Raw genomic sequence first — 26760 nt, 5'->3', positions numbered from 1 at the left:
TGTTGTTTTCCGCATGAATTATAGCCGAAAGAACAGGGAACCAGTGGAGAACCCAGAGGGTGGGACTTTGTGTGTGCATGAGAGAGAGAGAGTGTGTACAGCATGTGTACAGTATGTGCACGCTCACACACATGAATGCTTTTATAGGCACTGGCAACCTGTTAACTTTGAATGTATTTACAGTTTGGGTGCTTAGGATATTTTTATGCCCAGGTAGATAAAAGATAGAGTGACCATGTACTGTAGTAGCACTGTTATCTGAAGCTTTGTGTGTGTGTGTGTGTGTGTGTGTGTGTGTGTGTGTGTGTGTGTGTGTGTGTGTGTGTGTGTGTGTGTGTGTGTGTGTGTGTGTGTGTGTGTGTGTGTGTGTGTGTGTGTGTGTGTGTGTGTGTGTGTGTGTGTGTGTGTGTGTGTGTGTGTGTTTTTAGATGAGAATGGGATAGTGTTTGAAGCAGAGGTGAGTCGTGATGAAGCCTTGGCCACACTGGAGCTGTACAAACAGACCTGTCCAGGACAGAACTCTCTTCAGGGAGTCCTACTGGTTATGGACCGCAGTGGGGTGAGAACACACCAACATGAGCCACACAGAATCTGGAAGTTTGTGTAATAATCTATCTACAGTAGTTGATCAATCAGCCTTTTATGAAGGAGAAACCTACTGATATGCCTTCAATAGTCTCAGTGCATCATGGTTTTGTGTCATGGTGTAAGCATTAGGCTAACCCTTGCCACATGTGGGTTATAATGCGTACAAATTGTATTAACCACTTGAACCCTATTCTGGGCATGTCATAATAGGCGACCATTCGGCGAAAATAGCAGATCCTGTGAGCTTGTTAATCGTCTATTTTGCTTCGTTGTTGAGAGAAAAAAAGGAGTGGGCCAAGGATAGACCCCTGGGGCACCTCAGTCAAAAAAGTATAGAGAACGGGCAAAAGGCGTGGCCAAGCTTAGGCGGAGGTAGTTCCGGTGGCCATATAAGGTGAGCTCCATAACAACAGCTCGTATCAACAACATTGACAGTTACTCACGAGTCACGACCGTGTCCTGAACTACAGCGAATTTATTGGTAAAGGACAGAAGCAATGCGTGACAGAGAGATACCATATAGAGAGAAGCTGAAAGCAGACGCAAAGGCACGCTACCTGTAAAAAAGTCATTACATCTGTGCCCTAGATCAGATGTAATGACAGTGCCCAGTCAGTCATTCATTTTACCTGAAAAGAACAACGTTTTGTTGCTTAGTTGTGTAACCGAAATAAAATATAGTCATCTTGAGTACTGATTATTTATATATATATTTATAATATTATTATAGCGAAGTATTATTATTCATTTTATATTGTTCATTGATCATTGAGAAAGTGCACAACGGACCTGTTGCGATCAGTGTTGCCATATTTTGCAAGAGAAATAAGCAACCAGGTCTATGAAAACAAGCCCAAAAGAAGTGGCTTAGTGACATCGGCTACTTGAAAATAGCCGATCTACAAGCTCACGTGAGCTTGTACATAGGCTATTAAAAAAAACTCTTGCAATAAAATAAAGAATATTTGGAATATTTTTTAAAACATTCTAACAACACAAATGCTCCCTGGCACAAAACATTTTCATGAAAAGATTTGAGAACCACTGGTTTAAATTTATTTATTTATTTTTTAAAGCCTAAATAAGCAAGTACCTAAATAAGCCTAAATAAGCAAGTACACTTTATAAATAAGCCACACAAAAAAACGCAACCCGCAACTACCAATTTTACAAGCAACTTGCTTATAATAAGCCGACATGGCAACGCTGATGCTCGCCTCGCCTCGTTTATATTTTTGATTGTGTGCTGTCATGCTCGTTTGAGCTTATATGTGTTTGGGAATGTTGTTGAAGGTTATGTTATTTCGTCAGCTGACACCCAAGCCATACTACATTTATTTGATATCTCCGACGTCTGAACACTTGCTGACAGACAGACAAGAGTCCCTGGCTGTTTACTCAGCCACCGTGACCGTGAGCCACCCACGTTAGACAACGTTTCTCAGACTGGACACATAGAGAAACACAATTTAGCTGTTGGCTCAATCTCATTGTATTTAAGATACCCAAGCCAAGTCATACGACGTTTCTTTGATATCTCCGACATCTGATCTCCAAAGCTTTTCTTCCAGGTTGGAAATGTGTGCAATTTAACTTTTTTAATTTAAAGTCTGAAACCTTGGCATTGCATCCGATAATGCAGCACTGTCTTACCATTGCTAAATTAGAGCAACAGACAAGTTAAGAGATAGATAATAATGTACACCGTCTACTTGCTGGACAACAAACACAGGACTACAGACTACACTACACTACTCTACACTTGTGGCAGCTGTCAATCTACTCACTCACTATGGCGGCGAAAGTGGGCTGATTTAACGGCGTCTCGACCCTGTGACGTCGCTATGCCCGCTCCCTATAGGCTATAGGGTGTAAGTGGTTAAAATATTTACTTTCCCAGCATGAGGGCTTTATATCAAAATTAAACATATAAGCATGACAAAATAAAGTGGGTTTGTATGATTTTGGAGATGTCTCCACCAACTAAAGTGACCAAAAATAACATAAAAGACAAGCACACACACCTCACTATATTCTTGTTGAGATGGTCGAAGCAGGTTGATGACGAACGGGACGAATAAAAACAAAAACTAAAAAAGTGGTGTTGCTTTGCAAACAACCCTACACACACGAGTGTAACCTCAAAGTTTAAAATGGCCCTGTACCTTTTGGTTATGTGTAGTTCAACTAACAGTCTCTCTTCCTGTGGCAATGTATGCAGGCCACGTCTCTGGTGTACATTGGTCGAAGATCACGGACTAAGAGTGACCTCAGCATGAAAATGTATGCGGAGGAGATTCAGGTGAGACACTGTTTGGAAGCATCATAATGTGTCAGCCTATCCTTTGCTTGTGCCTTGAACAATAGTCTTTTTACTTGTTTTCCTGCCCAGGAATGGTATGCAGAGTACTCAAGGAACCTGCCTGAATCGGACCCAATGCTGCAGCGGGAACTGGAGAGTCCCATCTCTGACCCGTCTCCCTCCCCCGAACCCCGGCTCAACGCGCAGACTGGACTTCACAGCATCAACTAATACCCAGTCCCCCAGCGCTATAATACACCTCTGTCTGAGAACTCCCATCACTCCATTTCTCTCCTACGTAGTTGCCCTCACCCCTGGCCACAGCAGGTGTCTGTCCCTGGGGCTCAGATTGGAAGTGACGGTGCGAGCAGCAGCTAAATAAACTGTCAACTGCTTGGACTCCTCACAGCAGACAGACATAATGACTGAATGACAAGTAGAATGGTTTACAGGTCTGTTGCTTTACCAGTGTAGCTGGATCATGAACCTTCTTTGGCCTTCTTAAAGGCTCCCTCTCTAGCAGTTTGTGTTAGGAAGGAGGCATGTATGGTGTGTATGTATACTGCTGTACGACCCGTTTGGACCTCTTGTAGATCATATACAGTACTTAACACCTGATGCCTTAGTTGAATGGCTCATCTAATCAGTGTTAAACAAGGATAGTACTATCCTTGTGTTCCCAATGTTCATACACAAACATACACTCCTTTAAGCCTCCACCATGTACTCCTACAAACAGATAAATTATATCTCATAACTCAAGTCTCAACAGACCGAAGAGATGGTTTTACTTTTATATAACTTGTTATTCTTTTAAGTGTATTATAATGTGTTGATCTTCATCATTTTAATAAACTGTTAAGTGCATTGATGTACCTTTACTGTTATATCTTACAGTACATCAATCTATTCACAAAATGGGGAAGGCCTATTTCCCGAAAGCAGAATTAGGGGTTAAACCTGGATTTAACACCTATCCTGGCTTAATTTAGCCAGGATTAGCGATGAATCGGTTTCATGAAAGCTGAATTAGCCAGATTAGTTTATCCAGAGCACCCTGGATAATTTTATCCATGACTCGATTTCCCGAAAGAAAATTTACGCACTCCTACCTTAGTTACCATGGACATTTAGCTGTGAAGTTAGCCTGGTCCCTACCAGGCTAACAGCCAAGCTTACTTAATCCAGTGCCTTGTTCTTCAAGTTTTTCCACAGTTAATTCAACACATGTTTGTATATGGACTCATTTTAATGACCCTGCATTCAAATAAAATGAAATAAATACAATAAGATATAATCAATTTAATTATATTACTGAAATAGAGTGTGACCATGAATCATAATTGTTTCACAATGACTCATGTGATATGTCATTGTCACTCTGTCAACACTATGGTTCATATTGTTGTTAGATAATATATCATATATTACAGATTTTTTTATTTATATTATAAAAAATGTCTGACAGACATACAGAGAGATATATATATATATAAATATTATTAATTACGGGTTTAAAAGACCCTCTTCACTGTACAATGTAAGTCAATGAGGAGCATATTTTAAATGATCAATTTCTAGTCAATGGAGAAATTATTTTTGATTTCTTGTCCACCTTTGGAGTTACATCATGATGGCAAGGTAACTACACAACCCAAACCTCCTATACCAAAGTGGTCTTGCCCTTTAAGCAGTAAATCTGATCACAAACCAATGAGTTTCCCACTTTCCCCACACTTATTCAATTCTTATGCGAAAATCAAAGATCTACAAGCCCGGGAAAAAAGCGCCTTTTTTGCCCCCGTTACCGCCGCCGGGACCCCCGTTACCGTCCGATAACAGGAGATTTATTTCCCGGGGGGGGGGGTGCTCTTGACCACGCTGGGGGTCCCCCCCCAGGACATTTTTAACAGTAGATGTAATTTCCAGTATTCTGGCGGATTTTGAAAGTTTGACACTTTTATCAGGCTTTACTTACATAGGATCATCTCTATATTATAGAGGATGAAATGCATAATTTATTAAATAATATAAAGGTAATATCAAATACATTGTAAAAAAAATAAAGACATGACGCTTTATTAGCAAGACGAGTCTCATTATATTATTCCTCATTTTGCTGGTTTCCCCTGAAACCCCTTTACTGTTAGAGTAGAACTGCCATAGTCTCTGCTGATGATGTGGCCATAGCTGAATGCCTGCCTGGCAAACCATAAATTCCAGGTTTGATCCCAGGCCTCAGCAATGTGTCAAAGTGTCCCTGAACAAGACACTGAAAAGAATAGTTCACCAAATAAATACTTATTTTCTATCAATTACACACTCCATGAAGCCTTGATTTTTTTTTGTGTTTGACACAGCCTGGCTTGACAAGGTCTAGCTCGACAAAGTCGCTCCTTTTCAGCCTGGCTTGGCGTTCATGGAACGGAATAAACCAGGCTGTACGGACCAGACTTTGTCAAACCTGGATTTGACTTAAATCCAGGCTTATTTAATTCTCCTTTCGTGTAATAGGCCCCTGTATGTTGACAGGGTGATGTGGTCATTTACAACCAGGCACAATATTTCAACACATTATACACACACAAGCATGCATGCACGCACAGTCATTTGTTACCAAAGGCATAGTTTCCCTTTCTCAAAATAGTGGGTGGCATAGCTAACAAATGAAACAAACAACAGTCAAACCAACTGAATTAACGATATCATCTAATTAATGACTCTGAATACTTTGAATTGACGTTGATACTTATTACTGTCATGATGCATCATAATGTGTCAGCCTCGCACGCAAGCGTATCAAAAAATGAATGATTGGTCTGATATGTTATGGATATGCTATGCCGCACCACTAAAAGCAGCTTTGTGCCACCATAAAAAACACAAAGGCAAATACTGAACCAAAGTGATTTAATCAACATGTAGGTACCAAAGAGTTATATTTACACAAGTAAAACATGTTTTTGTCAAAAGCAGCTTTGTGCCAGGATATTTAACATTACAGTTGATGTTTGCACTCTCTTGTTCAGCTGCAACAGCACCTCTGGTCAATACAAAGTAACGGTAAAGTAAAGGCACAATGTGATCTGGTTCAATGCTCCCTGAGAACATCTTTTTGGCTGTGTTCCAAGGGCCATTCACGCCATTCCCATTTGTCCTGTATGTAAAAATGATCAGCGCCCTTAACATCAGCTCACCTTGTTCACAACGGAACCAAGCTGTGCCCTTAAATATCTGTTTGGTCATTCACATTGATGCAGGTCTCCCTTGCAAAAATAGATCTTTGATCTCAGTGGGACAAACCTAGTTAAATGGAGGGGCAAAAAAAGGCACATCCTTCTTACTTCCTGGAACCAACCACAGCACAGCTGGCGATAGTATGCATGATATCTACAGTACATGTACTTATTATTCCAGAATAAAGAGTACTTCTGAGAGAATAAGGTGTCCTCTGCTCCAGTGTGTCCACCAGTAAATGTACAAGACAGAGTCTCCATCTTGTCTTGGACTAGACAGGATGGATCTTTCCAAACTCTGTAAGCAGTGCAACGAGAAGAAAGACAGCATAGAAGACGATCAGGAAGATCCCGTAGGTCCGACCCAAATGGAACCGGCACAGTGGAACAATAACGAAGGAAAGGACTAAAGACAATCCCAGAGAACCTGCAAGAATCCAAGTCAACAAACCCTCTGGTTCCAACTGCAGAGGAGAAAACAACATAAGGTGCATGATGTGATGTCTGCTCATTCAACACAGCAACACAACACAGTTTAACCTCAATGCATGTCAAGTAGCCAAAACGTGTTTTTCTGTATATTTGTTAGATTCTGCCTTAGGCCTGCAATGCGAGTCTTAAAAGAATACAGATTTGGGGTCGGATATGGACATTACCTGTACTTCAGCATGGCTCTTAAACATCTGTCTTAGACAGCCAAGACCCACACCAAACAGCATATCTGATGGCAGCAGTTAAGGTTGACAGACAGACAATACCACAAGCTTGTGTAATGCATGTCCACAATAAAAAATGTATAACAAATATATATTTCATACTAAAGGATACTGAGGATGATGCCTCCGAAGCAGGCAGATATTGCCATTCTTGGTTGACAGTCATAATACCACAAGCTTGTGTAATGCATGTCCACAATATATATTTCATAACAAATATATATTTCATACTAAAGGATACTGAAGATGATGCCTCCGAAGCAGGCAGATATTGCCATTCTTGGGTAACCCTGACGCGCAATGGTGATATCAGAAAAACAATCTGAAAAGACATTTAATTAATACCAAACAGTAGGTCATTAGTTGAGTTCATTATAATCCCAAATATCTGGTAAAGGTGTGTATGCCTTGGTTAATCTTACCTCCTATACTGTTGCCCCAGGCCAGCAGGGTGAGTCCCAGCACAGTGTTACTGAGTCTCAGCACCACGCCCAACATGTGGAGAAGGCTGACCACCTCTGATGCTGCTGTGCTGATCAATATGGCACTCACCACAAAACCCAAAAGAGCAAACAGCTAGAAAAACAGCACAGGACAAGCATGTCATGTCAGACTGAGCACTAAACACAATCCGTAAAAGCATAGCCTTTTATATAAGAATTTACTACCAAAGAAGTTTCTACTTTCTACAGGAAACCAAGGGGAGACATGCTAGATATAATGGGCCTCGGACTCGAACACTGGTCCTCACAACTCACAAGGAGCATGTGGCTAGAGCACTAACTGGCTGGGCCACCAGGCACCCCAAAGGCTTAGCCATAAGGCTGAGGGGTAAAATGATCTTGTCGTTGTCGCTTGACGAAAATGAATCAAATTCTATTTTTGAAAATCACCTGTTTCTATCAAGCATCTATCATCAAAAGACAATTATGCTTAACCAGATACTACAGGCTTTATGAGACCTTTATCCACCTCCAAAGCCCACGTTACTTACTGGGTGATAGGTGGGAGGACAGTCGTTGGTGGTGGTACAGAAAATGATGGCAGAGAAGAACATGCCCAGGAAAAGAATCAGGAGCCAGAGGGGAAACTCCCCCTGGATCATATATTCAGCATCTAGACACAAAGCAAGAGGATGAGAGAGAGCAACATATTAAGGATGCAGAGGATAGGTGTGATATTTGCAGCACCTCTATGACTTTCTTAGTTTTTAGGGCGTGGCTCCTTCAGAGGTGAGCCATCTGTCGGTGTGTCTTCTTGTGCATACTGCCAATAGGCCACAGAAGTACAACCACTATATATTTTTTTCTCACATTTTAAGCTTTTGAAATAATTTACTTGAAGTCAGCACTGGAGCCACACCGTTTCCATGTGGATCCTGAGACCCACACGATTCCATTTTGTTGTCGTAAAGATTACAAGCCAATTTTAAGGAAATTCAGCTTTATCAGTACAGCAGAGAAAGATGACACGTGACACATATTATGAGCAGAATGCACACCAATAACAGTATGAATATGTGTGCTACACATTAATTAATTCATTTAGCGTCTGTTTCATTTAGGTGTTTCTGTGTGCCAGTATGAAGTTAACTGTATAGGAGTGTATGCTGGTACCCAGTAACACATCCATGAAACAAATCTACAATTCGTGTCATCATACCTTCAGCTTTGTTTACTCATCTATGACATGTCAAAAGGTCACTGTGAAAAGGGTCCATTAGTGACATACTGGCTCACACTATAGCACATGAAAGTTAAGGGACTATGGTAGTAGGTCTTTCCCTTTCTCTTTGCTAGGGAGGTGATAACACGCAACAGTGAACTTACATACTCCAGACTGGAAAGTGAGCACACACACCATTGGAGTGGTGATCAGATGGAGGCAGTTTAACGGCCGCCTCCAGTTCCTGTCTTCTTTATCAGGATCGACGACAGGGACACACAACAGAAGCAGAACCTCCAGTGGCATCTGGTGGATAGAGGGCACGGTTACAGCTTAACCGCCCACATAACACAATGGCAGATAGACAGTCAATTTTCATTTTTCATTTTCACACTCAAGAGTTAAATTAACTCTTTGTATTTTGCTGTGTGAGATCAAATTAGGGCCTTTCCCTTCTTTTTCTCTTTGGAACACAGATGCAATGATATGAATGGATTTCCGCAGCCTGGTCTGGCTGTGATAACTGTAACCTTGCATCACCAGGCTTTCTGCAGTATTCAGGCTTAAGTTATCAGTATGTCTCCAGTGCATCAGTAGTGACCCTACCAAACTCAGCAGGCCCTATTAATCACCTTGCTTGCATCTCTGGACATGACATTGGCTCTATATTTCATGGGGACATACTGAATATACCCACCACACCTAGCTCGAGTGTCTCCACCAGGCCGAAGGTGTGGCCAAGACTATGTTTATGATTATGTTTTTGCCCTAGTCTGTGTGTGTGTGTTTATACAGCTAATCTCGGACACTCCCAGTAGGCCATGAGAGAATCTCCACTGACTCACTCCAGTTTTTTTACTGGTATACCAATCCGACTTACAGACGTCCTGAGATTGACGTCACTGGATTCCCACGACTATAACAGCTGTCAGCTGATATATGTTTTATATACACAGATTTGTAAAAGAGCGTCGGAAAGGGTTCATGCATTAAATTATAACCCGGTATCCCAGTCCTATGTCATTTGTTTTTGTTTAATCGGCCTCATGGTGGTGCAATAACTAGTTGCTTTACATTTTGGCCTAGAACACTTGAACCGTAGGTCACACAATCAAATCTTTTTCAAGACACAACTCTCCATAGGCCCATTTCAGATTAGCAGATTACTACATTTTCTGTCATTTTTCATTTCCTTTCCACACTTTTTGCTACTACCCTTACAGACTTTGTCCGAAACTCTTACAAATCGGTGCACATTCTCTGGAGTCATGTGATAAACTTTCTGATTGGCTATGATTTTACAGTTTGCGTGAGGAGCCCATAAACAAATAAGCCAAAAATCATGAACGAATGATCTACCCCAAATTTGAATTACATAACGAGGGGCCTCTAAACAGAGCCCAAAGCAATTTTACTTCAACCCATAGGGCCGCCACAAATGCTACAAAGAAATGTCCCCGTTTGTCGCAGAAACATAATTGTGCACCGCATGTAGTACAAACAATTACCCCCCGCAGCTTCACACACAAACACTCACACACCTTCATGACTTTAAGGACTTTCCAGGACCAGGGCTTCCTCCTCCACATCCTGTTGTCCACTGGGTTGAGGGAGCTCAGCAGAATCTGACTGGTCGACTCAGAGTACGGGAGGAGAGGCCTATATTCTGCATCTGAAATGCACACGTGCAAGGTAATAGCTCTGAGTAACTACAGTCCGGTGTATATTAACTTATATTGTGGTGTCACAGCAGTGCTGCACCACCCCCATAGAAATAAACCTTACTTGTAATATACCTTGTTTTCATTACATAAATGTTGATCATTGTTAGCACAGTGTGGCGACACCGGCTGCCACGCCAACATTTAATCAATTCTAGGCATGTCATAATAGGTAAACGTTTGACAAAAATAGCAGATCTACAACGTGATACGTTGTGAGCTCATAGATCTGCCGTTTTTGGCGATGAGATTTGGTGTAGAGGGGAAAAAAGGAGGGGACCAAGTATAGACCGTGGGGAACTGTGGTCAACAAAGTATGTAGTAGGGTATGGTTTAATTGGAAATACTTCTATGAGCATGTGACAAATATAACATCTTGATATAAATGTGTAGAACAGTGATTTCCATTCAACAGCAATGCTGTGCTTCTGTGTCAAATACAGAAGAGGAAGTAATCAATTCATAGGGGCCTCCGTGACGCTTTGATCCATATGAGGCTTCTAACAAGCTAAGCTCACGACGGCTTCTACGAGCTCAAAAATAGCCGATCTACAAGCTCACAATGCATCATGTTGCAATGCGTTGTGAGCTTGTAGATCTGCTATTTTTGAAACGTATTGAAAACCTTTGCCAATAATGACAAGTTCAAAATAGGGAAGCCTGTTTTTCTTTTTATCACACGTTTTTGTAACCCTTTTTTCACCCGGTGCCAATTTTCTAAGTGATCCTGGGCGCTACACTCCCCCCACCAGCATAGGGAGCCCAGGACCGAGCTTATGCCTCCTTAAAAAAAATGCAGTTCGTTGGACTCATTTAAAACAGCCTTAAAAACTCACCTTTCTGGAGGCCAAAAGAGGAGGTAGTACCGTTTTCCCGTTAGTCAGACGACCCCCCCCGACCATTTTTTGTACATGTTATTTAAATTTTTTTCCTGCCTTTTAATTTTGTTTGTTCATATAGTGTTACTTCTTCTGTATTTTTGTGTTCATATTTGAGCTGTTTGGTTGCTACTATATATGTCTAAGAATTGAATACCAAGGACCCCAATGGAAACAAGACCCCTATCAATCAATCAATCCTTCAATGCATGAGAGCCAACTGACCTTCTTGTCACCTGACAGGGGGGGGGGGGGGGTTCCCCGGTAGGACGTAGCGTGTGGAGGGAACATGTTATTCCAACCAGTTCCCTTCCCCTCCATCAGGCGCCCCGGCTGTCATGGGGGAGGTGGTATAGTGACCAGGATTACTACATGTTTTTGTGAGGGTATTAACTACCCTAGGAGACACAGGGAGCATATGCAGACTCCACACAGAGTAGGCCCTTTCCCCAACCCCACCTAGGGTATGGGCGCAGACGACGCGGAGGAGAAGACACGCCCCCCTGCGCCCACAGCATCCCCGGCGGGAATCGAATCCAGGACCTTCTAGCTGTGAGGCGACAGCGCTACCGACTGCGCCACCGCGTGGGAAGCCTGGTTGTTGAAATCAGGACACAACGGCTGCATAACTGCTCATACCGTCATACCGATGTTTTCAAATGTATTGACCAGACCGATAAGGTGTAGCTTTAATACTTTTATAAAATATATACAAAATATGGTTCCTACCATATTCCTGCTGGATGCTCCCATTACCAATACCCATATAGGGGACCTCATCATCCGAGTCTGATGACTGGAACTCTAAAAAATAAAATAAAATAAAATAAATGGTGTTATGATTAGTCACCTCTTCTCTCTGTGTTTGTTTGTATGTGTGTGTGGACTGTCTGGAGGAAGTGAAGAAGGGGTCCCAGACCTCCTGCACACAGCAGGCTTGGCCACAGTGTGTGTGTGTGTGTGTGTGTGTGTGTGTGTGTGTGTGTGTGTGTGTGTGTGTGCGTGTGCCTCTCACCTGGTGCCTGTGTCACCACAGTTGCACTGTGAACAGTTCCGTTGACAGATTGTTTTTGTCGGTTGTAGATGTATGCACTGATGATAACAGTGAATACATAAACCACGTAGAGGCCCAGGTATCCTACAGCAAGAAAGTACAATATATCCTTCTTCCCAACAAAGACGACACAATCTATTGTCAACAATGATGGGTCATGCTATGTGTGTGTGTGTGTGTGTGTGTGTGTGTGTGTGTGTGTGTGTGTGTGTGTGTGTGTGTGTGTGTGTGTGTGTGTGTGTGTGTGTGTGTGTGTGTGTGTGTGTCTCTGTACATACCCAGTGTCTCTCCCATTGATATGGTTCCTCTATAGAGGATGACAAATGTCCAAAACACTGCTGCCATGTAGAAGATGATATCACGCAGGAAGGGCCGTGATGCCACAGTGAACGGCTTGACCAAGGACACGCTCCCTGCGACCACAGTGGTAACGAATATACCAGCTCCTACACACGGACAGGGACGAGACATAGAGTCAAATGGGACACAAAGGACATACAGCATGTTAACCCCTTTGAACCTGGCGTCACTATTTTGGGAATGTCGTTATAGGCAAAAAATAAAATATCGGAAAATTGCAGATCTGCAAGCTCACTCCGCATTGCGATGTGATGCGTTGTGAGCTTGTACATCAGCTATTTTTTTGCTATTTGTTGTACGTGGTTAAATCGCTCCGTGTGTAACTGTGTATGTGTGTATGTGTCTCCTTGCGTACCAAACAGTGCCCCAACAGCCAGTCCAGCGGTGTGTGGCCGGGAGAAAGCCGCCATGGCACTGAAGATGTCTGGAGCTCCATTTCCGAATGCCAGAAATGTCACCCCCTTAGCGGCCATACCAGTCAAGCAAAATGCACAAATGAATCAGAAAAATATTCAACAATTTCCAATCAGGACTGCGATTGATAGGTAAGACTGTAATCTGAGAAGTTCCCACTGACAGAGGAAGTACGACGGTCAGTCAACAATTAAACTGCGATACACTCACTGATGAGGAACTGATACCAGAATAGGTGGGAACTGCATCATAAAGGAATGGTTGTTTTATCACAAGCACACAAAGGATACAGCCACGTTGTGAGTGAGTCGCAGGGAAGTGGAGATAGCCGAGAGATTGGGACAGAAACTGTAGAGAAACATCAAATGAGTAACTGGAATACTGTACAGTGTATAAATGCATTTGTACACTCTTGGAGATAATTTTTTTTAACACTGAGTATTCTACTGTGCAGCAACACAACAAGTAAATGAACAGCATTCAGCAGTGGAAAACACTCTCATATTTTAAGTATTTATTAACCAAATCCAATTACCCACCGGCCTGTCCACTAAAGTATACAGCAAAAACCTCAGTGTTCATTTAACTGTGAAGGTCCTTACACACCGGCGAATATGCGAATATACGCAAAATTCGGACTCGTTCCGAATAATTAAAAGACGCTTTTTCGCTTCGCGAAACTGATGTGGACGCTTGCATTGACTTTATAAGGTTTTTTAAAAAAAACTATTTATTCGCATGAAGAATTCGCCCCGGTGTGTAAGGACCTTGAGAGTGTACAAAATGTAACCAAATGAACCTGTTAATGTCAATTTGGTTCTATTTGTATACACTCTGTGGGTTACAAATGAATAACTCAACACTGAGGAGTTTGCTGTACAGAGTATGTTCATGGTCTACACTAGGCTTGTCGATGTCATAATGTCTGTGTGTCTCCCTTTGTGTGAATATAATTTGCATTCTCACAACTCAAGTAGTTTGATGACAACAACAAAAAACTTTCACTGTAGTCATGTGATACGTTTCCATGTGATTACAAAGCGGCCCTAAAGATTACGTTCAGCTTTTGGCTGGTGTGTGTGCTTGCACGAGCGATAAAGAGTGTCCCTGTGACCACAGACTTGACTACACCACAAACAATATATAATCAATGGGAATGGAATATTGCATTAGGCTGTGACTTTGGATATATACTCTGCAGATGTAGGGCATGCGCTGGCACAGAAACCCAACTACAAGTACAACTACAGTAATAATGGCTTATTCGTCACACTGACGAAGGTTGGAAAGACTAAATGTTTGTCCTTCATTATAAAGACATGTAGAAGAAATAAAAAGTTAACTCACTCTTGTCATTCTGAGTGCGACCCATTACTTTTGTAAATGTTATTGGTCTAAGTCAAGACTCAAGAGGATATCGCACCAGAGGAGACAGAGCGCAGTGGTAACAAAAGGTTTATCTATGGATAGTGGATAACAATTACAGCAACAAAAGAGATGCTTACAACTTAGACGCAGTGAGTCCCAGGATAATGAACAGGAAGAAGAGCCACATAATCTGTAGGGAGGATGTGGAAGATAAAGAATGTCAGACACTTCTGTTCTCTTCAGCAAGTTTCATTTATGTACTACTACTAGAAAACAAGAACTGAGATTTATAAGCACTCAGGTGTTGTATCTGAAATAGGATAAGCATACACATAAAAAAATCTATTTAACCAGTGCTGGACAAAAATACATACAATGAAAAATAAGAGATGTCTGCACACTGCACTGTAGCTTCCATGGAATGACATTCTTTCCCTGGGAGCTACAGTGTGATGGTTTATGCGTAGACTTGAATGTCAAGGCAAGATTTAATTCCACAGCCTGTTTGCTGCATTCAATACTTTCAAATTTCAGCTAAGAATTTGAGCTAGTTATTTTGACATTAAGTGAGTTCCATTAATACATTCACTCACAACTTCACTACTCAGCAAGTGAGCACATGACTGAGCCCAGTAAAGAAATATGACTGACCGCAGTCGTTTTCTGCGGTGTACTCAAGAGTAATTCATTGTCATGGATGGAATTCTGTAGTTTGCCTGCATAATCAACTGCTATATAACAGGAATGTGTATGACACCCACCCCAAGACCATGCTCTCTCTCTCTCTCACACACACACACACACACACACACACACACACACACACACACACACACACACACACACACACACACACACACACACACACACACACACACACACACACACACACACACACACACACACACACACACACACAGTGATGGTGAGAGACACACAGGAAGGCTTACACAGAGAGTGATGGTGAGAGGTGTGAGGTTGGGGGGAAGCAGGCAAAAGGCCAGTTCGAGGTAGTTGATGAAACCATCTTCCATAATGCAGTCTGGCGTGTTTTTCACAAACGCACAGCGTTCTGTAGCATTGAGGTTCATTACAAGGTCACACTGAGAAAAATAAAACAAACAAACACGTCACACACACACAATTGACTTTCAGGTTCTTTGACCAGATAAGGATGGTAACAGCCGGATAGGTGGGCACTGGCAGTCTGGGCACCAAGGAAGAGTTGGCAGTTAGAACATGCATTCGACAAATACTAGTCTAAATACAATTGCTACAAAACCTGTATATCCAGGTCATTTTGGGGCATAAACAAGTTGAAGGTTAAATGTATACTTTATATTACTTAAGACCATTTATCACAAAAATTGGGACAAAATAGCCAATTTTACATCGAGGTGCCCAGATGTCCCTAGTAGCCTACACACCTATGCTGTATCCAATATGTAATAAATTACATACTGTATTAATAATAAATGAAATGGCTACGACTCAATCTATGTCATTTACTCTGAGCTATTTCATAATAATAAACACAAGTGGCACAAGTTGAACTTCTGGTCTGGGGACACCTACCACCACCCCACGTGACAGCTGTGAAAAACACTGACAGTGACAACATGCCAGGGGCTTGCACAAGGTTATTATAAACAAAACCAATGAACACTCAAGGCAATTAAGCGTAGGCTACAAGAGCAAACGTGTCAATTCAATTCGGACGGGCAATCATAACAAGTCTAATTTAATTTCTCTCACTAACCTCATCCGTCGTTCCTTGAGACATCGCTGTGCGTCTGTCTGCGGAGCTCCAATAAACTGCTCCTCCGATCCCGGAACGCTTAGTGAGAACATGGATGTCACTGTCACTGTCAGTGGAGCCTGACGACACATGATGTTGATGACACAAAAACACCAGCGAAACGGAGAGTAATACACTCCGTGGAGTCATAATTCGCTTCATCCGGGAGCCACTTCTTCCATTCCCTTTAAAGAACAGCTGCACTACTCCGCGAAATATGTCATTGTATTGTGCTCAATCTGCGTGTGCTCCATTTAAAATAAGAGTGGTGTGTTGTAGACTTGCTTCTTCTCTGAGACTCTGTATAAACAAACGTCCGTGTACATTCTGTACACAAACCCACTTCATTGAAACCCCGCCTGCTTTTTTCGCTCCCTAGACTTGGCGTTGCAACACTTCCAGAGCTCAGTCCCTCCCTCTGTCTCCTTTGCACCTTAGAGCAGTTTATATTAATAGAAACATACTGAGCCAGCCAGCCGTGCTCTTGTTTGTTTTTCTTGGTTCATATGGCAACTTCAGCTATAATTATGCGTGATGCAATTAAATATTTTGTCTCTGATTGAATACACAGGACCACAATGGAAACTAGAAAAAGTGCTCCTCGGAGCACAGGTCTCCGCCAGGTCAGGTAGGTTATTGTGGCCTCCTGGTGGCGCTATAATAGGCCAACGTGAAAAGGGTGCCATTTCTTATTAGGCCTTACACGGCAATCGGACACTGCATTCATGGCTTGAGGCATTTTGTGCAAAATTGCTAAATTAGACCTGCTGGTGGTGCTATAACAGGCCAATGTTAAAAGGGTGGCATTTGTTCCTCAACATGTTGTGAAGGTGCGTGCAAAGTTTGACCGCAATCGGACGGTGCGTTCATGATTTGCGGAATTTTGTTCAAAACAAGCCACTACTGCAAACTTTAGATGTCAATCTTAGCCAATGAGAATGGAATATGAAAAATCAAAAACATCCGTCTTGATCACATGACTATGGAGATCATGTGTACCGATTTGCGTGAAATCTGGATAAAATCGGAAGGAGTAATATACATTTTTTTTTTACGTAAGTCGGCCTCCTGGTGGTGCTATAAAAGGCAGATGTGAAAAATGCAGGGCAAAGGTTTTTCCTTGACCTCTAGAGAGTGCGCATGCAAAGTTTTACACAGATCGGTGCAGTTATAGGTACAAACATGAATCGGCCTGTTATAGCGCCACCATGAGGCTGATTTGAAAATGTTCAAGTGCCATTTCTTCCTCGGCATAGTGGAAATATGCGTGCAAAATTTCACGGAAATTGCATGCTGTGTTCATGATTTGAGGCATTTTGTTCAAAATGGAGTACTCCTGCAAACTTTGGAAGCCATTTTTAGCCAATCAGGATGGAATATGAAAAATCTGAAAGACCCGTTTCGTTTAATGACTATAGAGATACTGTGTACCATGTATTTGCGGGATTTTTGGACAAAATCTGTAGGAGTACTGTCAAAAAATATCTTTTGCACAAATTGGCCTCCTGGTGGCGCTATAAAAGGCCTGTGTGAAAAATTTGGGGCAGAAGTTCGGAATTGGCATCCAGGGAGTGTGTGTGCACAGTTTCGCTGCGATCAAGGCAACGGTGGCGGAGATTAGCTGGTCACAGACGGACGGACGGACACACACACACACGGACGGAAGGACGGACAGGGGGTAAAACATACTCTCTCGCCATGCCTTTCGGCCTGGCGGAGACAATAAGCCCTCAGGGCTTTTTGTGTTATCCTTTTAGCGCCATTGTGTAATCGTACCACTGTACTATTTGCAAACTGTTAAAGTATTCAATCAATCAAAGTCAACATTCTGTTTATTGTGCTGTTAATTGAGTGTATAATTGAATGTATATGGAGCTATTTACCAGTGTTCTTGGATGTAAAACTCAAAATCACACAAGAATAACCATTTTTGGGTCAAGGATGTGCTGTGCTTTACAGTATACCATTAGAAAAGCTCAGGTACAACAGATACAAGTCTCGCCAAAAATGTATAAAGGCCTGGTCCCCTTTTATTGAATTCACCCTTTCTCTATCTTTTCCTTCAACTACTGGAAGTGATACTGTATTTTGACTGAATAAGTGTTTTTCCTATCATGACGCAAGTCCTTTTGTTTTAATTTTTGTTCCTGTTTACTGTGGTTTCTAGAAATATTATAATAATAATATTATATAACTCTTTTTCTGACTGTACTTGGTTGTGTGGTAGCCCATATTTGCCAAATCGATTGCACAATTGTCTGGTCTGGATGCGCTAAACCCCTGCGCTTATTAAGGCTTTTTCATTTTTAAATTTTAATTTCATTTATTTTTTGTTTATTTTATGTTCAATTCCTAGTTCAAATGATGTACTGCACCCGTATTTTATTTATTTTCTCCCATTTATAAATGTTGTTTTATTGTTGTAATTTTATTTTCTGTGAGGGAACCGGGGAGGGTGGGGTAGGTATATGTGGGGTTGTATGTCTTAATAATTGAAAATCCTATAAATAAAGTTGTAAAAAAAAAAAAAATAACCATTTATATACAAAGCTACTTGCAAAAATAAGGGCAGTTAGGCAGTATTATAATACAAATATTTCATTAACAACAATGCACTCAGCAGAGTGCAGACCTCTCCCATGGCCTAAAAGCCTCCCCAGTTTTCTCATTTTTGGCCTGATGTTGGTGCAATAGAAAAGATCACAGGGACATATAAATCAACAGTTTAAGAGGTGAAAAGATACAGTAATTTGAACATTAACAGCTTATTCAGAGAAGGACAACCTCAATCTAACACTCTCATTGTACAACATGTATACACTAAAGATCCTACTGCAAAAGATCAAACTAAATATAGTGTATTTTCTACACGGCTATGAAAGGTTCTTGGATGGACGTTCAGTCTAGAGTTGGTCGCTCATATACCAACGAAGCATCTTGTGGAGGAGTCTTGGCATTGTACCAGTTTCTAGCCTCATTGGTCACCACTGGACATAAGTCCTGCTCACACCACCTGAAATATCAATTCACTTAATTAGCTGAGTTATAAACCCACACAATTATGTGCATGCTCTTTGTGGCAACAATGAAATAAGTTTCATTATAGGAAATTCAATTAATGCATGACTTATTTGTACCTGAGAGCAGCATACGTATCAGATGGGGAAGCTCCTTTCCAAGAGGCATGGTCTATGAGTAGAGCACCTGAAATAAACATACAACAAGTTTTTAAAGGAATGTATAACACATTTTCTGCTTGTTTGTGTGTAATGTAGGTATGTATTAAATACCCATGTATATGCGAGCCAGGCTGTATGCCAGATCTCTAGCTGCCAGCTCTAGGTAGCTGGGGGGTCTGGTAGCTGCAGCCTGTACAAAGTCCCCCAGTCCAGAAAGGGCGCCATCTACTGCTTTAATGGCTGGGGCCAGGGATGGAACACCAGAAGCTGCTGCTAGTAGGGACTACAAAATAGCTGCATATTAAATTCCTGTTCTAGTCAAAGAATATTATAGGTCATTATAATCACTGAATCAAGGTTGGGGTTGTTTTCTTTATCGCTGACCTTGGTGTGGGTGAAATAGGCCTGAAGAACCAGTCCTGAACTACGAGCCACACAGCGCAGCACATCCAGAGACAAAACATTTGTGGTTCCTTCCCATATACTCAACACCTGACAGAGGTAGGGAGAGACTTCATGAAAACAAGAACACTTTCATCAAAATAGAAGTAATTTTTATTGCATCTTACCATATTCAAGCATTATTTTATGTTTGGTGGTACGTTCTGGAATTTTCATGCCCTTCCATGCACATACATGGAAAGTCACAGGCATGGAGAGCAGCCAGTGAAGACCGTAGACATACTACAGTACAGCACAGCCGCAACAATGACATCAGACAAGCATTAAAAAGAGGAGCTGGGGTGGAGGTGATTTTAACAAGAGCTTGCAGGTGGGTATGCGTGAATGGGCAAGATGAAGTTAAAGATCGCTCCATAGAGTGAAAGGCCAATGACGTGTTAGCTGACAGAGGAGAATTCACAGGAGTCAGCTGATGAGGCAGATTTGCAGGAATCAGCTGAGCATTAACTGATGAGGACGGTGCGTGCCAGAACTAACACTATTTATGTTCTATTTATGTAAAACTAAAATGCATTACCCCCCTATATAAAAAGGAGGCTTGTTTATACATAAATAAATTCATCATTCTCACCTACAGTGCATCACCCCACCTGAGCATCCCTAAGAATTCCAGGTAATCCTGTGTCCTCAATGTAGCCCTGACCACCAAAGCTTTCCAAACCCTCTGAAACCACAGCAACTGCCTGACAATGGACACAAAGGGTAAAGAAGGAGAAATCAGTATTACTACAGTTACTGAAAGCAGTTCACTCAAAATGTTTTATTATCTTCAACCTGCCAGTGTGTCGACAAAGAAACTGGCACGAGGGTGAGTAGATACATTTTTGGGATGAACTATAACTTAACTCCATTAACCTTATGTTAAAAATAAATCTTAAAAAATAGCGAAAGTAGCTTATCTACAAGCTCACAACACGCTGTGACGCATTGTGAGCTTGTAGATCGTCTACTTTAGCTATTCGCTGTATGATGATGTATATAGGGCTTAAGTGGTTAAACGTTATGGCATGTTTGTATGACTGCACTTTGCACCTGTTTCCCAGTGTAGAGCTTGACCACTGGTGTGAGCAGGCGTAGAAGGTGTGTGTCTAGCTGGGATGCCAGGCCAGCTTCTTCTCGGCCCAACAGACGACACACGTCCATCACCAGCAGAAATGCCCCACGGGTCTCCACCTACAGGAGAGAGGAACGAGTCGAGGACAGAAAGAGACATCGCTGCAGAATAATCTGAAAATTGAGTTTGTACTCGGACTGCATGTAAAATGCTATATTTAAATCCCTCAGTTCTTTGGTCTGTTGTGATTTCATGGCTCATCGTCTGTGTTTTGTTCTTAGCCAATGTGTACTGATTTTTCACCACTTTCAACCTGGCTTCTCTATTTTGGGCATGTCATTATAGATGTAAGTTTTCAAAAATACCTGATCTACATCTCTCAACTGGGACATGCCAGTGAGACATTACTTCATGTCCTTCAACCAACAGAAGACCAAGTAGTAGATCGGCAATTTTTCTCAAACTAGAGGTTTTGGGCGTAGCTGCATTGGGAATAATATGGTTATGGCCGAGTCATAGTGACATGAGCGTCACGCTCCCTTAAGCCAATTTTAATATAGGATAGAAACTTTAAACAAATCTATGTTTTTCAAATTGATTGGAAAACCTTTTTCTTTTTAAGTATCGGTCAAAATATCTGTGGTCCATCGGACCAAAAATCAGGCATGGGTCAACATCTACTACTAATGCCAGCTTACAGTACCTCCATTCTAGCAAGTGTCTGCATGTGGAGTGTGTGGTCTGCAAGGAGCTTCCCAAAGGCAGTGCGACGAGTGGCATAATCACGAGCCAAATGGACCACCCTGAGAGACACGATTGCATGTAGAATCAGCTTAAACAGATGACACAGTAATATGATCTACAATCATAGCAACTCCAGAACAGTGGGTGCACACACAGTAGTATAGCCAGGATGGACATAATACCTTCTCATGGCTGCTGCTGCACTGATACTATTGTGGATTCTGGTCACAGTCAGCATGTTAGCTATGGAGGCCACGCCTCTCCCTTCATCTGACAACTGTACATAAAGGAGAGGGAATGAAGATGAAGTCTTCTGACATTCTTCTTTAGTATACACACAGTATATAATTCCATGGTACATATCTATCTTCTAGTACAGTCAAGTTAAGTCGAGTTGATTTCTATAGGCCTTAGTCAGCAACAGTCTCAAAAGATTTGACAGGCTCACATTTTGTAAAGGAAATACAATGACACCCCCTGTCCTTAAACCCTCAGTTGGTGAGGAAATGTTCCCAAGAAAAGAAAAGCTTCAGGAAGGATCACAAAAGAGGCGATACCCTTCCAGGCGATACCATTATTTTTGTTTTGTGTGTGATATCATTTTGTAGCGCTATCAGTGATAATGTTGTATAGATCTATATTATATTATTGCATTTCTATTCTAGCCATATGCTATTTGTATACCATTGTCAATATGTGCTATTTATATAGTTACTATATTCTGAGTTTTGAATCTATTTATAGTTTTGTATTATTACTTTCATAATTATTATTATTTTATCCACAATGTTAAGGATGCTCTAACTACAAGAACTGCAACGCAACGTTGTGACTGCTGTCTTGTAAGCATGTGACAATAAAACCCTTGAACCTTGCATTTATGTATTTACTTCATAAGCCAGAAACAATTGCACTGACATAGAGATTATTGATGACATTTAATTTACCCTGTGTGCTGGCAGGCCATCAAGTAGCAACTCAGCAGTGGGCATCTGTCTGGTGCCCAGTTTGTCCTTTAGCCTCTGGACCTCTATACCCTTTAACTTCCCTTCCTCGTCTCGGCTCACCTCTGCATAGAACAGAGACAACCCCCTGCTGCCCTGAAGGGTGGAAACAACCAGTAACTAGAATGGTGCACTCAGTATAGTGCAAATCTCCACCAGGAGGTCATGTACAGTATGCAGTGACATTTCTACATAGACATTAAAGTAGCATGCGATAACAACTTTTACATTGTCTCTACTGTCTGCCACCTTGTCTTTCTCATACACATTCATTGTCCACCCCTCTCTCATCTACTGTATCTCTCATATTTCTCAGTAATCCGCAAAGGCTGATTGTCAATTCCTTCGCCCACATGTAATGTCATTGACATTACATGCGCAAAAATTGACAGTCATTTTTAAATGAAACGGAAAAGTAAAGGCATGTAGGATGAGATGTAGACCTCTATACCTGAAAGGTGTGGCATGACTTGGCAGCATAGTCTCAGGATAGAAACCCCAGACCTGTGTGTGTGCTTGTGACAATCCGCATGAAGCGGAGAGATATAGAAGATAGATGGATTGCTCTTTCAAACCATACACAACATATTTAACCTTAAATTCAGTAGAGATGTCCTGATCAAAACATGTTATTTTCAGTGACATATTTGTCTTTAGAACTGAGATCAATGGCCTGCTGGTAGCAAGCACAAAACATATGATGGTGATTGGCTGGCACACACACACACACACGCACGCACGCGCACGCGTGGGAAAATGCATAATCTCCCGGTGGAGATAATTAGTAGAGAACTTTAGACTGTGAAATAGAAGTGATGGTGGTAAGCATTTGAGAGGCAAGGAGAGGAGCTGAGGTTTGAGTAGTGCTGCTGAACAGTGAGTGGTACCGGTGTAGTTGCCCCCTCTCCATCTTGGACTCTGGCCAGTGTGAGAGTCATGTCTGCATCTGTAGCAGAGGTGAACCATTTGAAGCCATGTAGTTTGTACGAACCATCTCCTTGAGGCACAGCCACCGTCTCCGTACCACTGGCTAGAGATGCGGACAGGGAGAGAGAAGGCAGGAAAGATGCCAACATTACTGGATTCTGGACCTAGGCAACAGACATTGTAGGATAAACAGTGTTATCACTGACCAACATCTGATCCTCCTTTTCGTTCAGTCATCCACTGTCCAGATGTCCAGAAACGTTCAGGGTCACGAGATGTCAAACGACTATAGGCTTCATCTACTGGCCATGACACACCTAGAGTCTACAAACACACAGTGAGTAAATCACTATTAAATCACACTGAAACCCTCAATTATTGCAAAGTATTGAAACTAGAGATACTGTAATCATTGGGTTGTTGTGAGAAGAAGTATATTGTGATTTTCTTCTGACATACCTGGATGACTTTGGCAGCTCCATCGGTCATGGCCAGAGGACAAGTGTAGAGACCAGAGGAAGGCGAGTACAAATACAGCTTACTCATTTGGTATACACGGCTGAAACATAGAAACAAACATACGCCCGAACATGCACAACCAGTGTGACTATGTTAGTTATGTATTTGTTGTTTCTCAACTAAATGTACGCTATTAGAATGAGAGATGGGAGATTTAGAAGAGGAGAGATTTACCATATAGGCTAGTAGTCCTATTGGAATCATGTATGGAATTGTTTGTATATTCAGCAATTGGGACAGAATTGGTAAATGAAATGATATTGAGCCATCAGACGCTCTGAAGAAACCCCTCCCCAGCCAACCTTAACCACACCAAATCCATGCCTAAACTACATGTATAACTATTTGTTTGGTTGGGCCGCCCCCAGGTAAAAATGATGGGAAGAGTGCCCTCACCTCCATTCACCAAAGGCCTTCTCATAGCCAATGGCAACCAGACCCTCCTGTGCAGATAGGTCTTTCATCCGTTTCCAAGCAGGAGAAGTGATGATGTGATCAACTCTGCCACCCCAGGGGTCAAAGTGTTCCAGCCGTGGAGGAGTGACCTCACATTCCCGACCCCACCCATCCACCTCACTTGCCAGCTTCTCTCCAAAGGCATGCAAGTCTGAGAACACTGCCTGCGTGTGATACGCACAGACACACAGAGGTTATTCTGAATATAGCCCATGTAGAAATGCAATAAGGATCTTCATTGATCAGAAATAGTCAGACATCAGTAGTAAAATTGAACTTGTGTTCCTCACCTCCTGGGGCAGGTTTCTTCTCAGATATCCTCTCAGAAGGGCATCTTCTAGAAAAGGATTCTTCAGCACTGGCTTGACTTGGAAGAATGGGCCTATCCTGGCTTTGGCGAATAATGGGTGGCCTTCTGCCTCCCAGAGTTGGTCTTCATGAGACCTTCTGCCATGTTGAACTGCACTGCTTGATCTGTTGTGCTGGAGTGGTCTGTGGACCCCCCAAACCGACCGGTGACAGCCTGCACCTCTGTAGCGGTTGAGGAGTGCTGCTGCTGGACACGCTGACATTGCTCAGGGAAACTGAGCAGTGGTGGAAAAAGTACTCAAATCAAATGTTTTACTTAAGTAAAAGTAACAATACTGTAATGTAGAAATACTGTTACAAGTAAAAGTCCGGAATTCAAAATTTACTTGAGTAAAAGTACAAAAGTATTGGTATCAAAATGTACTTAAGTACCAAAAGTAGAAAGTACTCATTATGCAGAACGTCCCATTTCACAAGTTTTCAAATGTATAAAATGTAAAAAGATCTTTTGAAAATAGGCGATCTACAAGCTCACAATAGGATGCGAATCATGCGATGCATTGTGAGCTTAGATAGTCTATTTTCCAATGGCCGAAATGTATATAGTATGTATGTTTTGTAATAATAATCTAAATCTACAAAGTAACACTAGTAAACTTAAGTTTTTAAATAATAGTGGAGTAAAAGTTTGTCTGAGATGTAGTGGAGTAAAAGTACTGAAATTTGTTAATACTCCAGTAAAGTAAAAAATACCTCAAAATTGTAATTAAGTACAGTACTTGAGTAAATGTACTTAGTTACTTCACAACTAAAACGTGAGAGAACCTCTAGCCCCAACCTCTCCCTCCGCTAAATAGCTCCAACATGAGGTCCCACTGTAGCGGCTACTTGCAGCGGTAGTCTGTCCAAACGGTATGTGGATCACCTGTTTTGCCACATCGTATCCAAAAAGTAAATGTAGTCCCCGAAACCTACAATGTTTAAGGATTTAGCGGAAAGTAAAGTTTTTAGGACGGGGTTGAAAAAAACTTTTAAATCGCTTATTTACTCAGCCTGTGCCATGTTTTCCCATTCAACCCAGAAGAACCCCCTACGGCAGGTGCCAGTACTGCTCCAGGATCGGCAACAGTGGGAAAACATGGCACAGGCTGACTAAATAAGCATTCAAACGTTTTTTACAACCTCGTCCTAAAAAGTTTACTTTCCGCTAAATCCTCAAACATCTGTAGGTTTCGCGGACTACCTTTACTTTTTGGATACAATGTGGTGAAAAAGGTGATCCACAGACCGTTTGGACGAACTCTACCGCTGCCGGTAGCCGCTACAGTGGGACCTCATCTCGGAGCTATAAATGGGGCGAGAGAAACCATGATAGAAACCAAGTCAACACTTGTTAGTTAATGCTTCGGAGCACTAGACTAGAGGCGTAAAACACGCTAAACAAAAATCACTTCACCTTATCTTTTCTTTTGTAGTTGTGCCAAAGTTTTGTAGTAATGTGATCTCTAGACAATAAATACAGCCTTGTGATCACAAAATGTGTGTCAAAGTTCATATCGCGGTGCTCAATGGCGTTCTTTCCAAACAAGCACACCAATGGCAACATTTGACATGGTAATTAATTTATTTGGGATATTGCTGCCATATACTGTATGCTGACAATAAGTTTTGAACGGTTATTCTATGCACAATTACGAAACGTTTCACATCGCACAATTGGGAATTAATATGTATTTGACAGCTTTAAGACAACTGTTCATTAATCAACTACAAATCAATGTTATTGATAAGTGAAGTTGCTAGTTACGTAGTTAGTGATACCACGAAAGAATGTTGGGACAAATGCAATAACCTGTCTTACCTATCGATGGCTCCGTTTCCCCTTAATCCTGACAGCTAAAAACTGGCCTTCAAAACAAGAGACCCATTATTGCGCTTTATAATTGATTTGTTTGGAACCTCTTTTTGGAACTGGGAGTTGTTGATTTTTATTCATTTCGAGGTAG

At 41.7% G+C, this 26760-nt stretch overlaps 3 protein-coding genes across 4 annotated transcripts in view; 1 reads left to right on the top strand and 2 right to left on the bottom strand.

Moving 5' to 3' along the window:
* Positions 1-4269, top strand: part of tpcn1 (two pore segment channel 1) — a 14746-nt gene extending 10477 nt beyond the window's left edge. Inside the window, 4 exon segments of the mRNA XM_080433576.1 lie at positions 8-59; positions 429-559; positions 2810-2890; positions 2981-4269. Of these exon segments, the coding sequence (XP_080289702.1) occupies positions 8-59; positions 429-559; positions 2810-2890; positions 2981-3121 (405 nt within the window). The 3' untranslated portion in view covers positions 3122-4269.
* A 1514-nt stretch (positions 4270-5783) lies between these two features.
* On the bottom strand, positions 5784-16420 carry slc8b1 (solute carrier family 8 member B1). Its single transcript, XM_080433262.1, has 15 exons — positions 16062-16420; positions 15253-15405; positions 14440-14492; positions 13225-13282; positions 12876-12981; positions 12439-12606; positions 12122-12244; positions 11836-11910; positions 10049-10179; positions 8672-8813; positions 7837-7958; positions 7265-7418; positions 7084-7164; positions 6783-6847; positions 5784-6590 (listed from the first exon to the last, which is right to left on the bottom strand). Exons 1-15 carry the CDS (start codon positions 16260-16262, stop codon positions 6399-6401), a joined length of 1824 nt encoding a protein of 607 aa, XP_080289388.1. The 5' UTR covers positions 16263-16420; the 3' UTR covers positions 5784-6398.
* A 1561-nt stretch (positions 16421-17981) lies between these two features.
* Positions 17982-26634, bottom strand: LOC308088156 (acyl-CoA dehydrogenase family member 11). 2 transcript variants are annotated; one of them, XM_080432535.1, is made up of 15 exons: positions 26616-26634; positions 24736-25029; positions 24386-24609; positions 23930-24029; positions 23677-23794; positions 23431-23573; positions 22487-22639; positions 21722-21816; positions 21499-21598; positions 20774-20914; positions 20332-20424; positions 19664-19771; positions 19391-19562; positions 19238-19304; positions 17982-19113 (listed from the first exon to the last, which is right to left on the bottom strand). In XM_080432535.1, the coding sequence occupies exons 2-15, from the start codon at positions 25015-25017 to the stop codon at positions 18999-19001; spliced, it is 1911 nt and encodes a 636-aa protein (XP_080288661.1). In that variant the 5' UTR covers positions 25018-25029; positions 26616-26634; the 3' UTR covers positions 17982-18998. The 2 variants fall into 2 exon arrangements, with proteins under 2 accessions (XP_080288661.1, XP_080288662.1); XM_080432536.1 differs by lacking the exon at positions 26616-26634 and adding an exon at positions 26211-26229.
* Positions 26635-26760: the final 126 nt, after the last annotated feature.

Source organism: Gymnoscopelus braueri (genome assembly GCF_963280865.1).
Source record: "Gymnoscopelus braueri genome assembly, chromosome: 7".
NCBI lineage: Eukaryota > Metazoa > Chordata > Actinopteri > Myctophiformes > Myctophidae > Gymnoscopelus > Gymnoscopelus braueri.
This window is presented reverse-complemented; position numbering and strand designations above follow the sequence as displayed.